The sequence below is a fragment of the Cynoglossus semilaevis genome, chromosome Z, assembly GCF_000523025.1.
Source record: "Cynoglossus semilaevis isolate Cse_v1.0 chromosome Z, Cse_v1.0, whole genome shotgun sequence".
Lineage (NCBI taxonomy): Eukaryota > Metazoa > Chordata > Actinopteri > Pleuronectiformes > Cynoglossidae > Cynoglossus > Cynoglossus semilaevis.
The window spans coordinates 16,902,056-16,918,263 of NC_024328.1; the positions used below are offsets into that span (position 1 = coordinate 16,902,056).

The 16,208-nt window shown below is 37.9% G+C and overlaps 1 protein-coding gene across 1 annotated transcript in view; it reads left to right on the plus strand.

Moving 5' to 3' along the window:
• The first annotated feature begins 1,599 nt into the window (after positions 1–1,599).
• Positions 1,600–16,208, plus strand: part of egflam (EGF-like, fibronectin type III and laminin G domains) — a 17,448-nt gene continuing 2,839 nt past the window's right edge. The window contains exons 1-19 of the mRNA XM_008336686.3: positions 1,600–2,391; positions 4,128–4,237; positions 5,336–5,422; positions 5,721–5,747; positions 5,937–6,054; positions 6,144–6,279; positions 7,513–7,679; positions 10,142–10,254; positions 10,421–10,674; positions 11,196–11,383; positions 11,480–11,580; positions 11,682–11,782; positions 13,491–13,635; positions 13,815–14,004; positions 14,189–14,314; positions 14,651–14,894; positions 14,987–15,098; positions 15,741–15,857; positions 15,947–16,127. Of these exons, the coding sequence (XP_008334908.1) occupies positions 2,286–2,391; positions 4,128–4,237; positions 5,336–5,422; positions 5,721–5,747; positions 5,937–6,054; positions 6,144–6,279; positions 7,513–7,679; positions 10,142–10,254; positions 10,421–10,674; positions 11,196–11,383; positions 11,480–11,580; positions 11,682–11,782; positions 13,491–13,635; positions 13,815–14,004; positions 14,189–14,314; positions 14,651–14,894; positions 14,987–15,098; positions 15,741–15,857; positions 15,947–16,127 (2,623 nt within the window). The 5' untranslated portion in view covers positions 1,600–2,285. The remainder of the gene's footprint in view (positions 2,392–4,127; positions 4,238–5,335; positions 5,423–5,720; positions 5,748–5,936; positions 6,055–6,143; positions 6,280–7,512; positions 7,680–10,141; positions 10,255–10,420; positions 10,675–11,195; positions 11,384–11,479; positions 11,581–11,681; positions 11,783–13,490; positions 13,636–13,814; positions 14,005–14,188; positions 14,315–14,650; positions 14,895–14,986; positions 15,099–15,740; positions 15,858–15,946; positions 16,128–16,208) is intronic.

Sequence of the window (16,208 nt, forward strand, 5' to 3'; positions counted from 1 at the left end):
GACCGCCATTTTTTAAAATAGCTAAATACTTCTCTGAAACTGTAATGTGAGAGTGTATTGTAATGAATATATATCTTGTCACACAGCCCAAATCATGTGTTTTTCAAAGCCTGCAGTGAAGAGAAAGGTTGATGACGAGCACAGCACGGTAAAGTGGGAAATGCAATGTTTGTTGAGCACATGAGCACAACAACATGTTTATTTGCACAGTAAAGGTTGTTGTGCATAAGGAATACAACCTGAAACGTCATTACTCAACTAAACATGCTGAGGAGTATGCAAAACACTATGTCGCTTTTGATGAGAGTACAGACTTGTTCAGAAAAACCATTCATGTTCTTCAATATTCCATTCATTTTCAGGACAGTTCATGTTCAGAAGAACCCACTGAAGCTAAAAAAATGTTAGTAATGACATTTAAGAAGATATGATTTTTTTTAACAAAGCTTTTTTTTTCTGGAGTACTTGATGAGACTCTGCCTCCTGCGGCCCCCAAGTTTGCTGTCATCATTGACAATTGCTTGGCGATAAGTGAAGGTAGCTTTCATCTTTTCACGGACAGTGTCTTCATCAGTGTGAGTGTTTCAGAACCGCAGCAGCTGCTTGGACATCCTCATGTGCAAATGTGTTGCCAGAGGGGTTGTCGACTATGTCCTAGTCCCCCAACTTAAGACAAAACACAATGTGACTCTTGCCATAACAAGTAACAACTCACAAGTGTAACAACAAATCACTATTGTTATGATCTACACTAAAATGCTATACCTTTGGGAGATCTGCTGACAGAGGCACCTCTATCTTCTGCAGTTTTTCTTTGTATGGTTTTTATCACCGAACTTGTCTGTTCTCACCTTCTTTCAAGAAAGCTTTGAATATAAGCTGAGACAGCTTTATATACTTTTGTTCTCCACCGAACTGCACACGAAGCAGCATCATGCACCTGTTTGAAGAAACCCCAGTCATTAATAAACTTTTCAAGAGGCTTTTCGAGAAAGAGTTATTCCCTCAACGTGAAGCCTTGGGACCATACCAAAGTTGAACACATTTAGTGTGTTCATTTTCCTTTCACAAAAGACGACTTTAATGAGAAACAGACCGAAAAAGGTTAAAATATGAGTGACAGGGAAAACCCCTTTCTTTTTTTAAAGTGTGATTTATGACCTGGGAATTTTCACATTACCAATAAAACTGAGGACAGTACATGACTCATGTGTTAAATATTTAAATTTCTCAGTGTCATCAGTACCGGCCTAATGTGTTCTCTTCATAGAAGAAGCTTCTTTAAAAACTTCAAATGTTAGTAGAACCATCATAACACTTAAACACCACCTAAAATGTTGGATAATATTTAGTTCAGATCTTAGCTTTGTTGCTTTAGCATCTAAGACAGGGCTGTCAAACATAAGGCCTGCAGGCCTTTCAATCTGGCCCACTTGATGAACTTTGAAAGTAAAAAGTTGCACCAATACCTTGTGCGTGATGTTTTGTAAATTAATATTTCATTACATATTGATGTTTTTTAATATACTTGTACTTCATTCCATGGGAAACATGAACCTATTCTGATTTATAAGTAATTATGTCGTGATTGTACTCGGCCCTGAACAAATTGACACCCTGATCTAAGTCGTTACGCACGCACACGCCCACACACGCACATTTGCTGGAGTGTCTCCCGTTCCGCGTAAAGACTCCATCTGTGTCCAGTGCACGGATTAGACGCTCATTATCCTCTTAACTCTAAATACCCCCCTCCCTCCCTCTCCTCTGTTTCCAACAAATCTGTTTCCCAGGACTTGCATCGGGAACCTGACACGACAGCGAGATCCGCGCGTAAACATGCTCGTGTCCACCGTCCTGTCGCGTTAGTCTTTGCGCTTTTACGTGCGAACCGTGGGGGCAGCCCACTCCACTCTATGTCGGCTCGGCAGCGGGAACTGTGTCAGTCCGTGCGTGCCTCAGTGTCCAGCCCACTGATCTTTTGCAGAGCTAATCTAATCACCGTCGTAGCTGCCCTGCTCTTCCTGGTCGGTTTCTGTTCGCCTCTGATTGGCATTTGCGTCGCCGAAAAAAAAAAAAATATATATCGGTTTCCACTAAGAAAAAACAAAACAAACAACAACAACTCCCCCACCCCCAAAAAACAAACAAACAAAAAACAACAACAACAAAAACAAAATAACAAACAAAAAGTTTAATGTCCAGTCGGATAAATGTTATAGAATGTTATAGCGATAATTATGCGATAAAAATTTGACCGTTGGAACTCTGGACAACACGAAGACATGGACTCCAGCTGTCAGGACAGGAGACTTCATTATTTTCTGCTCTTGGTTATTTGGTCTTCCGGCGTTTGTGTCTGTGCCAGAGGAACAAATGTTCGAAGATCTGGTGAGTTTATACGTGATGATACATGTGTGATCAATTTGCCTTACTGCAAATGTATGTGCTATTTAAAGTACCCCCCTTGTTATAGTCATAACGACAAACTATTTAAAAATGTTACATCAAATTTGGTCGCAAAACTGACAACAGGGTCAATTCTGGGGTCAGCATTTAATTATTGTTTAGGTCTTTGATATGCTTATTTCTGACTTTAACCTACCTAACACAATTTCTAGCTTTATTTTTTCATTTTTGATTTTGCTTTTAAACCTGTGACAATTTAACACGTTATGTGATGTATTTGTGGAAACTTTAATTTGTAATTTCTCTGATATTTACCCTAATAACTAATGAGAGAAAGACACACAGTTGCTAGACAAGTTGAAAGCAAAATTGAAAATAACAAAAGCCTAAGTGCTTCTAAATGCTTCAAAACCTGTTGCACTGCTTTGTGTTTTGACAATGTTTCCTTCAAATCTGATTAAAATGTTTTTGGGCATGTAGTCGTTTGGCCACTTGATATATATTTTTTGCTTACCATTAGTCATATTTCACCCTATGTCTGGCTTGGTCATTTTAAGCTGACAACTCTAATGTTTATGTTTATGAACAATTAATAGATGACTGCATATATTTTTTAAAAAGGTGTTTTTGACACTCAACAGTAGTCCTGGGAATACTGTGAATCAATTTACATGCATTGTTCACAAGACATTTTTCAGGACCTTCAGATATGAGTAGAGTGGAATCCGTCACTGTTTGCTTGAGTCATGTCTTGAATAAGTTCCAAATGAGATGTTGTTACTACAGACATGAAATATACAGCATTATTTTTTCAGTATTTTTTTAGTTAGTATTTTAGTTGTTTTATTTTTATACCTGGCTTATTTTCAATGTCTGTTTACAGTTACACTCTAATACAGTTTCCTTTGAATAGGATCATATCGACATTATTCACATTGTGTTTTGTTGAAGATCTAATGGTGAGTATTGTCTCTTGGGGTAGTTCATTTATTTTTCTTCTGCTGTACAGGCAGTGACTTAGAGGGTCACATATACAGTAGAGACAAAAACATTCACTTGCAGTTAAATTACACCATAAGTTAATTTAAGAATGTTCAATACAAATAATGTAATGCAAGGGTCCCCAACTCCTTGGTATTGGGCCACATTAGGACACAGCGATAAAAGCGATATAGACTCTAATACTAGCAGAATAAAGTTGAAAAGATTTTTTGTTTTGAAAATGTAATGATCCTTCAATGATGGAGCAGTATTACTAGTCCGTTGGAGGATACCAAAGAAACGGGCTTGAATTAGTTTATTGATTGAACTAGTAAACAGATCAACTTAGTAGTCTTCCCCTGGAATAGTAGAAAAACACTATTACAGATAGGGAAAAAATTATAATCATTAACACCTGTTACTTGGACCATGTGCTAATGTACCCAAATAAATTGACGCTGGTTCGAAGACAAAACATAGTCAATAAGCGAAACAAGCTCACATAATTGGCAAAGTACCAGCACTTTGCCAATTATGTCAGCTTGTTTCATTTATTCTTTTCCACTACAGAGCCAAAGTCCAAAGACGATAACAGTCGAGATGAGAAACCACAGGTTTTCTGTTTTCTGTATTTATGACACACGTTGACACTCGCTTTCCTCCAAAATGCCCTTTTAATTCACTATTTTCACATTTTGTTTTCTCTTTGGTGATTTAATTATTTTGTTTCAAATCAGATCGTTTGAGTCCTCCGTTGGACATCCAGCTGGAAACACTTAACTGCACAGCCTTCAGGGTTCAGTGGAAGATGCCCCGGCGACATGTCAGTACCATTAGTGGGTATAAGGTAATTGTAGAGATTTAACATTATAAATAAAACCAAACAAGATTGAAGACCTTTTGCTGAAGTTAATTTGATTCTAAGCTCTGAACATAGTGCTGCTGTAATAATTAACACACAAGCAAAATCAAGTCTCTGGCATATATGCACAACAGTGGACAAGAAACAACTTACCTCCACTACTGTATGAGACACTGACAGCTATTTTGTCACCATTTTGTACATTTTTATTTGTCCTATTTTACCACCAAAAAAATCTAAATTTTGGGGTTCTGAAAGACAAATTTGTGTCATGCAGTGTTCATTTTCAAATTGTCGTAGTGACGATTTATCATCAAAAAAAAAATTGCAGTTGTCCGTTGCACACAAAACAGAACAAAAATGCTTTCTTCTGCTTTTAAAGTACCTTTCAAGCCACCTGACCATGTACCAGACAGCCTTGATAACATCTGGGGCTAAGTGGATATTTTGAGTTTTTAAGTACCTTCTTCATGACTCACGCATCTGAAATTTGTGGTGTTGTATTTTTTTAAGTGATCACAAGTACTGACTATCTTTTAAGGAATATCTTAAGAACTTAGCTTTTAGCTGTAAAACTGAGTGGGAACTGAATTTTCCTTTATTTTTTATTATTCATTATTGGAAAGCAAAGGTAACATTTACACAGTCACATTTTCTTCTTGTTTGTGTGTTGTATGTTTCTGTTTCCTTTCTTTCCTTCTTCCTACCTGAGATTCTTGTCTCCTTACTTTGTGAATTGGGCGTGCACGTCTTTTGACCATATGCTTGCACTAAGAGGATTAGTCGACCGTTGCCTTCCTCAAGCCTCAGAGACAGTGTGTTCATGTAAACAGTCACTGTGGCAGTCTATAGTACATGGTCGGTTTCTATATATAACATTGAGTAGTATAAATAAACCAGGAAAAAACTATTTTTTTAGACTGTATATCAAAGTTCAGTCAGTGAATAAGTGTAAGTGTTGAATGAAATGGTTCTTTGGTCTAACATTTGAGTAAAACTTAGAACTGTCGTTTAGATATTTTATGTTAGCGTTAGGCCAAGACTTTTATTGCTCTGTTGTTTTGACAATGGGATGAATTTCAGGTTTTCTACACTGAGATCAGGAACGGTCATCCACTGGGATCTGCACATTTGTGGGAGGTGCCTCTTGGCTTGGACATACTGACTACTGTGAGTATAAAATATATAAAACCATACATAAAAAATCATCTACTTTTTAAACAAAGTTTAACATAGTAGGCCAGAGTTGTACAAACACAATTTTAGTGAATGAGAGAAAAGTATAAGAGTGGTTAAAGATGGATGGACCTCAAAAAACCTAACCAATTAAAAGTAAATCAGATTCTGACAACCCAGTGAGAAATAACAACAAACAGCATTTTTACTTTTTGGTAGGTACCTTACAATAAATTATTGCTATGTTGTGAGAGAAACATTAATGTAAACATTTTTTTTCCTTTTGTCAAAGGGACAGTTTGAGGGACAAGCCAGCTTTGTGAGTGCCACCTGGCCCATTTTGGTGACAAAAACGCTGTAGACATTTCCACTACATTTCACACACTCTGCCTTTTAGTTTTCAATCAATTCCCTCCTCAGCCCTTACAGCGTTACAGCAATGTGTTTCTGCCATTTTTTTCCACTTTGCTTTGTGTCTTTAATTGGTGCCATATAATTGAATCTGAAGGATGTGGACATTGGAAACCTAAAGGTGAACACTAAGTACAGAGTCAGTGTTGGAGCATACGGCTGGGCAGGGGAGGGAAGACCAAGCATGCCCAGGGACATCAGCACTGCTCCACATGGTGACGATATGTAAAATAAAAGTTATCAATGCAACGTTAATACATATATGTGATTGTCTTCAGTTTCTCTAAATGCACTACTCCATCAGAGATGTGTATGCCACCATCCCCTCCGTCTCAGCCTGTTGTCATGGCGGTATCTGACACAGAGCTGGCGTTGTCATGGCAGCCTGGAGAGAGTGAGGGAAGCTCATCTGTCCTTCACTTCCTGGTGGCTTACATCAGGTCAGTAATGAATGATTGATCAGCCTCCAGAAACCCAATCGATGAAACTTTGCATTCATTAAAACTCGTGTCACTCAGAAATCACTGATCATTTTTTAACCGTTGCTGCATAGACACATATTCCTGCATTGAACATAAACACTTTCATAGGTCACCACCTCAAGTAATTCATGGATCAAATTTAAACATCAATTTAAAAATGATTGGCAAATACTAACCAAGGAGAACTTTTTACTATGAAAATATACTTTAATCCAAGAGAAGTAAAAAGTCATGAAATAAAATGTGTTTATTCAAGACCATCTTTTCTTTAAATATCAATGTAAATTAAATTAAGATGAAACAATTCCATACATTCTAGAAAAAAACATGTAATGATATGAGATAGATATATAAATGGAAAAAAGTCATTTCACTATATATTCAATGGGAAAAAGAAGTAAAAAAACAAAACAATAATTTCCTAAATTGGTGGGTAGCAACACTGCTACTATATGTAGATGTTAGCTAGTACAAACAACTACAACATGGTAACAATGGAAAGGGTCTAACAGGCTGCAGTTAGCTACATACACACACACACACATAATGGAAACATTTTTTAAATTGTTGACAATGAAAAGAGACATTTCAGGTCTTGATTTAGTAGATAGACTCGGTTAGCTAGGTGTGGCAACTTGAGCCTGAAAGCTAGGCTAAAACAATTCGACTAAGCCTAGCTTAATATTAAGGGGAATTTATGTGGAGAAAAACTTATCGAATTATCTGTGATTAACAGGTGATTCTAAGGTAAATCTAAATAAAAACAGTACATACAGTATTTGACAATTTAAAGACATGTTAAGGACACTTTCCAACAGCTATTATTTCTGGTGTATTTGCCTCTGGCCTATTGAGGCATTTTTTTAAACAAAGGACTCTCTTAGAGACGGATCTCTTCTTCTTATACATCAAAGTGGGTCTTACTGAGAAAGTCTTTGAGGATCAGAGGATGAGTGTGAGCAGCGTATAACTGTAGCCTCAGGCGTCAGCAATCAGCTCTTAGATATAACTGCTTTGGATGGAAGTGGAAAATGGCAACCAAAGAGAAAAAGTTCAGGAGCTCCTCGTTTAGCTATGTTTAATTATTTATAGGGCAAAGTAAATATATATATATATATATATATATATATATATAGGTTTAATGCATAATTACTGACAACCTTTTATTAATATTTTTTTTCTTCTTCTCAGGCCTGAAATGGACACCGAGTGGACGTACATCCGTGAGCCCATCGAAACCAACTCCATGGTGCTGAAGGGGTTATTACCAGAAACTGAATACCAGTTTGTTGTCAGGGCTGTCAACGTGCATGGAGTCAGCCCACCCAGCTACATCAACAATCCTGTACACACTTTGGGTAATACCACATCTGAATCCAAATTATGGTCTGTTTTGGCACAACCTGAAGAAGTTTGAACTATACATCCGCAAAGTAAACACAGCACTTTTTTTTTTACTGTTTGCATTCCTGAACTCATGCAGAGTGAAATCACAACAGAACATTTACGGTTTTATTCATTAACACACTATAGATACTGCTGTTACTGTGGAAACACTGCAGTTACATTTCGACAGCCATGAAGCCATGAAAAGTGCTATAAACAGTTTCATTAAACATGAATTAAAAATTCCCCTACAGACATTTGAATATTGTATTTTTCTATCGTTATTTTACCTTAGTGTTGCTACATAAAGATGGATTATAGAGTTTTGAATGTACTATGGATCACGTCATTTGGTTTTATAATTATCTTTTATTATTTTACTTAAAATGTTACTGTACATGGCCAACACTTTCTTCCTCTTGTGCCTGCTTCATAAAGGGGACGCTACAATTGGCCTCAGCCAAATTATTTTTAGACTAAGATCACAACATAGGGAAAAGGGGCCCATACCTTTTTTCAATGACAGCCATAACTTAAAAAATCAGATGGGAAAGACGACATGGGGGGCATCCGTATTAACTATTTACTTTTTTTTAAAATAGTGTGTAATGTCACGTTTTCTTCTGGGGCTGTAGACTGTTCACACTGAAAACTGCTGTCATTCACATTTAACTATAATGGCAGCAGTCGTGTCAAGAATCTGATCTCAATGAACAGTCAAAATTGAGCAACTAGACTTGCAGATTGAACGTATGCCAACCATCTCCATTGGCCTCTTTCTTTATACAATAAATCTATACTGGTGTCATTCTTCTTCACCCACTGTCAGAGCTGCTCTATCTCCAACATCCTCTCCTTCAAACTGCTCAACCTTAGTTGTCACTCTGAACTGCTCCTTTCTAATCCTGTTCGTCCTTGATAGTCCCTATGAAAATCAACATCAACATCTTCCATCTCAGTCTCCTGTCCTTCAGACACTGCAACAGTCATCAAACCATATATCATAGAAGACCAGCTCTAACCCAAAATATGGGCTTGGGAAAATAACTTTGTGAAACAGAAAAAATTCCAGACAGTTTTATTCAGCTCATGGTTATACTGTATGACTGTTTACATGACTCACATGACTGTTTTAATTATTTTTTAGAAATGATCTCCGCTCGAGATATTTCTAAAACACTGCCCATCGTTATGATTCCGCACGTTAACACCAACTAAGATATGAATTCTGATGGCTTTGACATTGGAGTTTTGACACCTGTCATTTTGTGTCTAATACATGTGCTTGAATATGGGACAACACCTGTCAAAGTATTAGTAGCAGCAAAGTCAAAACGTTTTTTTTTCTTTTTGTTTTTGATGCAGTTAGGGAGAGCTACTGTAATCATAGTAACTACACTACACTACAGAACATTTGCACAGGTTTGTGTGTGAGATTGCAGTGCATTTCTGGACTAATACATTTATAGAACCAAATGATTACTGGTCACAAGTCTCAGCCTGAGACAGACAAGGAGAGAGTTCCTGGAGAGATGGCTAAAAATAATGTATGTATGTGCACGTTTAAACATGCATATTTGGTCTGTGAGTACTTAGGAACTTTATTTGTACATATTACAGCACATATTTAAATAGATAGTTTTTCGATGATGTCACGTTACTACCCATAGTTCCGTCTGCCATCTTGTGTGGCAACAGAGCATATAGATAGATATTAAATACACAAAAGAACACAGATAATGGTAAATACCTTTGTTGTGTAGGGTTTTACCAATCGATCTGAGAATGAAGATTGCAAGATTAAGTTTTTTGACATAAAGCGTTTTGTCACTGAGGGAAGCTCACAGAGGATATTTCGACAGAAAGAAGGATGCTATGGTTTTCACGTATTAACTGTGCTAATTTCAACCCAGATCCAAGCTAAAGGCATTACAAAGTCTGTTCTGAACACTTTATTTCGGGTAATTACATTATACTTTTATTTAATTTATACGTTCAATATCAATAAAATTAAAATATATCACAATGTACTTTGCATACATGACAAATGTACACAATGCGTAACTCCTCAGCTGACCATGGTCCATAATATTATCAATATGTTCTATGTACATGTACAATCAAATTATTTTTTGATGTAGAAAGTAAAAAGTACATTTTTTTGGTGATTTTGGAAAAAATCGTATGGGTCTTTTCCATCAATTATTTTCAACTTGTCAAGTATCTTGCCTTTGTAATTGTGTCTTGTGAATCTCTATACAACAATTTCATCTGATCTCCCTCCGGCAATTTAATATTCTTTTGTTGTCATTATCGATTGTTTACGCCTACCTGTTCGTGTCTTTTGCTACACAACACGGCCGATGGTGCGATGCATCATGGGTAATAACCTGCTCATTTCTCATCGTGATTTGTCTTTTCACATTAACAACAGGCACCTCAGAGGTCAGCAGTGGGGATTATGGCCTGTACATCACAAACTCTGAAGTCAGAGATGAAGATGGCTTCGATATTGATGATTCAGATTATGATATTTACATGGCAGAGGTCAGTATTAATGTAAAATGATAGTTGGATAGTTACTCCAGATATTTGTTCATACAAAAAACTGACACTCTTTATTCTAATTACTCTTTATCACTAATTATTTTCAAACATATCCAATAGTTTGTTATACTGTATTATAATATTCTTTATTTCTCTGCTTCCTTAGATGAGTCCATTCTCCGGTAATGGTCCAAGCAACGAGAAATCTTCACACCGTTCTCATTCGGATTCACTATCTGCTCCAAATGTTATTTATCGTACGAACACTATGCCGCCCCCCAGCTCTGCTGCCCCAACTCTGTCCCACACAACGACCACAACGTCTGTTCTACAGGACTTGAAAGATCTGATCTTCTCTACATCTTCAGAGTCCATTACAACACCAGACACCACGACTAGTGCCCCTCTCACTACCACCAGGTAAATTATACCCCGATGGTGATAAAGGGTTTAGGGCTACAACAGGTCAGAGTTGATTTACACCACCAATAGTAAATTCATGATCTTTCACTGGTGAATAAACAAGGTCAGTTATGTAAACAATTTTCAACAAAATACATTTTCTTTTTTGTGCTCCTTTAGTTCTTGTTGTTAATGTTGTTTCCCTGCTTCTCTACACTTTTCCTTTCACAGCTCTTCACATACTAAAAGATTATGATCGGAGCAGTGAAATGTCACATAATTTAAGCTCTCTGTCAGTCTGGCTGTGATGTACAGCATGTCATTACGGGTGTCTAATATGCGTGGTTCTGTAACCACCATTCAAATGAATATTTAGCTTCTGCTGTAATTTTATTTCCATCTTAGGAAACCTTTTTTAAAAGCCAATGTGGCTTTTATGAAAAACCAGGGACCTTGGAATATAATGCAATGGATGATATTTAAATCAGAATATATTATAGTTGATCTACTAACTCTTTTTCTTGGTAAATGTGACTTAGAATTACTTTGCCTACTACCACCACCACCCCAACCAAGTCACCTTGGAAAGGTGATGTGCCCCGCATCTACGACCTGACCTGTGATGATACTGTGTGCCCCCCCAACAGCTTCTGCCTCGGTGATCACGACACGGGAGGCTCACGCTGCCACTGTAACCTCGGGCGAACGGGAGACACTTGCTCTGAGGGTGAGATAAGAGTTGATCGATGTCTTCCTGGCAGTGCTTTAAAATGTCAGCTCTGTGACCACAAATGTACTGTGGTTTTATCCCTTTACTCCCCAGTGATGGCAGTCAAGTTTCCAAGGTTCTATGGCTACTCTCACATGACCTTTGAACCCTTGAAAAATTCCTACCAGAGCTTTCAGATAACTTTGGAGATCAAAGTAAAACAAAATACTGCCTTTACAGTGATACACCGTATACAAGTAGTATTTTATACTACTTGATATTAATAGAGAGTTTTCTTTTAAACTGTGCATCTCAGGCTGACTCTGAGGATGGTCTGCTGTTTTACTGTGGGGAAAATGAACACGGACGTGGAGACTTTACGTCTTTGGCCCTGGTGAGGAGCAAACTTCACTACAGGTGAGGAGATTAGCATCTCTCATTTCCTGCTTCTCTCACTTCTACTTTACTTGGTTTAAATTTAAAGCAGAACAATTGATAAGAGTTCTTTCAGCATACCCTGTAACTATAAAACATAGTTTTGTTAAATGAAATGACAGTCAATACAAAGCAATTATAATGAAATGCTGTTTTCTTTATGGTGGACACTTCCTGTAATATGAGTAATACCAAACTGGTGGACTTGTTTTTATTTAACACCTTTTAGTTGGTAATTGTACTGTAATTGTATACATTTTATTGTTGACAAAAAGAAATAACAAAGAATCCTGTAGTTCAGAGATGTCAAACAAATTTTTGTTCAGGGGCCATATACAGCCTAATTAGATGTCAAGTGGGTTGGGACCAGTACAATCATGACATAATTACTACTAAACTGAAAAACATAGTATTTCACTTTTTATAAATTATGGCATTGCAAGAACAATAGGATTCTATCAAGCGCTAAACTCTTTGGTACCACCTGCTGTTCAGCCTGAGTGCCAGGGTTGTGTCTATTCTCCTCTGATTAAAACATTGCTCCCCTCTACTCTAATTAATATAGTGTGCCGGTCCTGGTCAATTAAGGGACAACATTTTATTAGGAATATTTTTTACTTTCAAAATTCATCAGGCAGGCCAGATTAAACTAACTGGCCAGTCCTCGCCTATAGGCCATATGTATGACTCCCCTGCTGTAGGTCATCCACTCACCTGAAAAGAGAAAAGGTTCAATGTCCAGTTTCATCAGCTGGCTGGAATGGCACAATTTATTATGATAACAGTCAGCAAACTTAATCCCCATGTGTTAGGAGGAAATGCAGTTTACAGAAGTGGTGATTGACCAGAGGATAAAGGTGATAGTGATTTTTGAGGCTGAGCATCTTGACATAAAAATGTTACTAGATTAATCACAGGGTCGCTATGGATTAATCATGGTTGTAAATAATCACAATTAACCATCCATCCATCCATCCATTTTCATCCGCTTATCCGTTACCGGGTCGCGGGGGCAGAATTCGCCACCCAAATCACACTGCACCGTACCAACCCCGCGAACCTTCCTGAGGGTGGTGAGTCCACTGGAAGGTACCAACCGCCCTAACCAAGATTCGATCTTGCACAGGAGGTTAACCCTGGGGTTCCACACCAATGACAGAGACATTGCCCCTAGGCCAAAGCGCAACTAATCATAATTATATTAGGATAAATCATCACAGAAAGTAAAAAAAGGGCATTAAAGAGGCAAAAATGTACACGTTTAGGGACCTACTGTTAGCATCCCGATGAATTTCTACTCTGCCTGGGGTGAGGGTGCAGGGTTGTTCAAACATGATCATCTATGGCATAGACCAGGCACGGGCAAACTTTTTGACAGGGTGCCGGGAAAGATAGAGCGTGCGTGTGCACTAAGATAAATGACTTGTAAGTCATGCATAAAGGCTAAAAAGCTAAACTGCTTTTAACCTTTTCTACTCCATCTATTGTGATAATGTGGGCAATGCAGTAAAAAGGCAGAAGTATAATCATAATATAAATTACTGCTTTAAGACAAGTTAGGCGGGCCGAATTAAAATGCCAAACCTGCCACATCTGGCCCCCTGTCTATAGTTTTGCCATGCCTGGCATAGAGTGTAATTAATATGTTACACTACGTCGATGTAATGTTTAATAAATGTGGTCTCTGCAGATTTAACTGTGGCACAGGAGCAGCTCAGATTGTCAGTGAGAGTCATGTAGTTCTCGGTCAGTGGCACACAGTGACTGTCTTCAGGGACGGCATGAGTGGTTGGCTACGCGTGGACAACGACACCCCCATATCCGGACGGTCAAAGGTAAAAAGGACAGATGTCAAAACAAAAATGTCAAATCTCATTTACAAACTGCTTTCAGCAGCTTTCAAATATCTCAGCCCTTGTTAATAATTATTTACTTATTAATAACACTGCTTTTCTAAGGCTGTGGAGATTTGCTGCAGTTATAAAGGAGGTACCATTTCCTCTTGCTGTTTCAGGGCCAGTACACAAAAATCACTTTCCGCTCACCCTTGTATGTGGGGGGATCCCCAAATGCTTACTGGCTTGTACGTCCCACAGGGACAAATTATGGCTTTGTTGGCTGCATTCAAAGTCTGACCATCAACAACAAGGCCACAGACGTCAGACCCTGGCCTCTGGGCAGAGCACTAAGTGGAGCTGATATTGGTGAGGAGACATCCATGTTTTGTCTTTGTATGAAATTACAATTATTTTTGTATTCTTGTATTAGCATTTAAATTATTTATATTTTTCAAATATTCTTGATTAGAATATTCTTCTCAGTTCCAAATTTCAGGGGTCTTTTTCACCTGACATGATTATCTCAAATCTCTTCACCCCCGTGTGACAGGTGACTGCAGTTACAGCGTGTGTGACCAGGTCAGCTGTTCCAATGGTGGCGTCTGCTTTGCAAACCGTGCTGACGGCTACATCTGCCTGTGCCCACTGGGCTTCAGGGGAGCTCTTTGTGAAGAGAGTAAGTCGACTGTGTTTACTGTCTTTTCACTTCTACACAAACAACAGGCAGCTGTTCATTTCATGAGATAATTATTATTGTTCAGCCAAAGCAAAAAGTAGAATTTCCACCTGCTTCAGTTTATCTGGCATAGAACTTTTGAAAGTACTGCTGTTGAAATAATGCAAAAATAACTAAATAAATAAAGCAAACTGATTTAAATGATGATAAATTATCCTTTCACCAGAATATTTCATAACATTTTACTTTTTAGGTTCCTGTTTGTCATAAAGATCTCACGGGCTGACATGTTCAGAATGACAGTAAATAAAATATGAATGTTTCTCCTCTCACCAGGTTTCTCACTGTCTTCACCACTCTTCAATGAGTCAGTTTTTTCATACGCTGTCATCCCCTGGCCCCTGGCCCCTCAAAGTTATCTGTCTTTCACTGAGTTTGAGTTGACGTTTTGGCCCTCAACTCCCGATGGGATGCTGCTGTACAGTGACGATGCAGGCAGTGGAGACTTTCTGGCTATAAACCTGGTGGACAGATATGTAGAGTTCAGATTTGACTGTGGCTCTGGAGGAGCTGTCATAAGGTGGTGGGGCAGCTCCATTCTTATTGTCTTTGTTGTTTCCTATATTTCATCTTACATACATCACTCGTTACATATGATGATCTCTGCCGCAGGAGTGAGGAGCCGATCAGTCTGAACGCATGGCATGAGTTGAAGGTGTCCCGCACAGCGAAGAGTGGCATCCTGCAGGTGGACAGTCAAAGGCCAAAGGAGGGGATTGCTGAGGTACCTTTGCATGAATGCATATTATGTAAAAAAAATTGAGTTTTTTATGTCAGAAAAGATAGCATCAACGGTATTAAATAATGATGTTTCCACCAACAGTTCAATTGAAGCAATTCTTGTTATATTTGCTTTGCCTACAAATTGTCATTAAATATATTTGTATGTTTATATATACAGTATATATAATTCATATGTATGATTGTATTCACATTTATATATTTATACATATGTTTATATTATAAAATATGTGTGTGTTTATATATGTACTGTATATATGTGTTTATAAATAAGTACATTAATAAATATATATGTACATGCGTAGGTATATACATACATATGTATGTAATATATATATACATACAGTACAGTAGTTCTTTCAGACAGTTGAGACAAATGTCTTCACCTTGCCATGGATTAAAAATGTAACCCCAACTTGATAGCCTTCTGCTTTTATCAAGAAACCATATAAAAGAAACACATTCAAATGTGTCAGTCACTTCAGTTTGTTGTTGTTAATAATCTAATATTAAATTGTAAAAAAAAAAAACATTGTAACACTAATTCTAAAGTTTGACGCCTTACATTGTGTCCAAGCTACATAAAAGCTAATAAACTGTCACACCTTGTTTTCTTTCTTTCCAGGGAGCATTCACTCAGATCAGCTGCAGTTCTTCTCTTTATATCGGAGGTGTGCCTGAATATGAAAAAACAAAGAAGAGGGCAGGCGTAACAAAACCCTTCACTGGAGTAGTTCAAAAGGTACAGTAAGAAAGACGGACACGCTGTGGCATTTCTAAGGACAACTGTTGTTCTTCCTTTCATTCTCTTTATTTTGCTCATGTTCCCAGTTGTCACTAAATGATCGCACCCTCCCAGTAACCAGCGCCTCTGCTGATGGTGTAAATGTAGCAAACTCTGTCCACCCATGTGTCCAAAATCCATGTGCCAATGGTGGAACATGCAGACCGAGGTGGGACGATTATGAGTGTGACTGTCCCCTAGGGTATGATGGCAGGCATTGCCAGAAAGGTCAGTAAACGTTTTTACGTTATGCATTTTCTTAGTTTATGTAGCAAATTTGGACAAGGGAATTTAGGTGAAAATGAACCC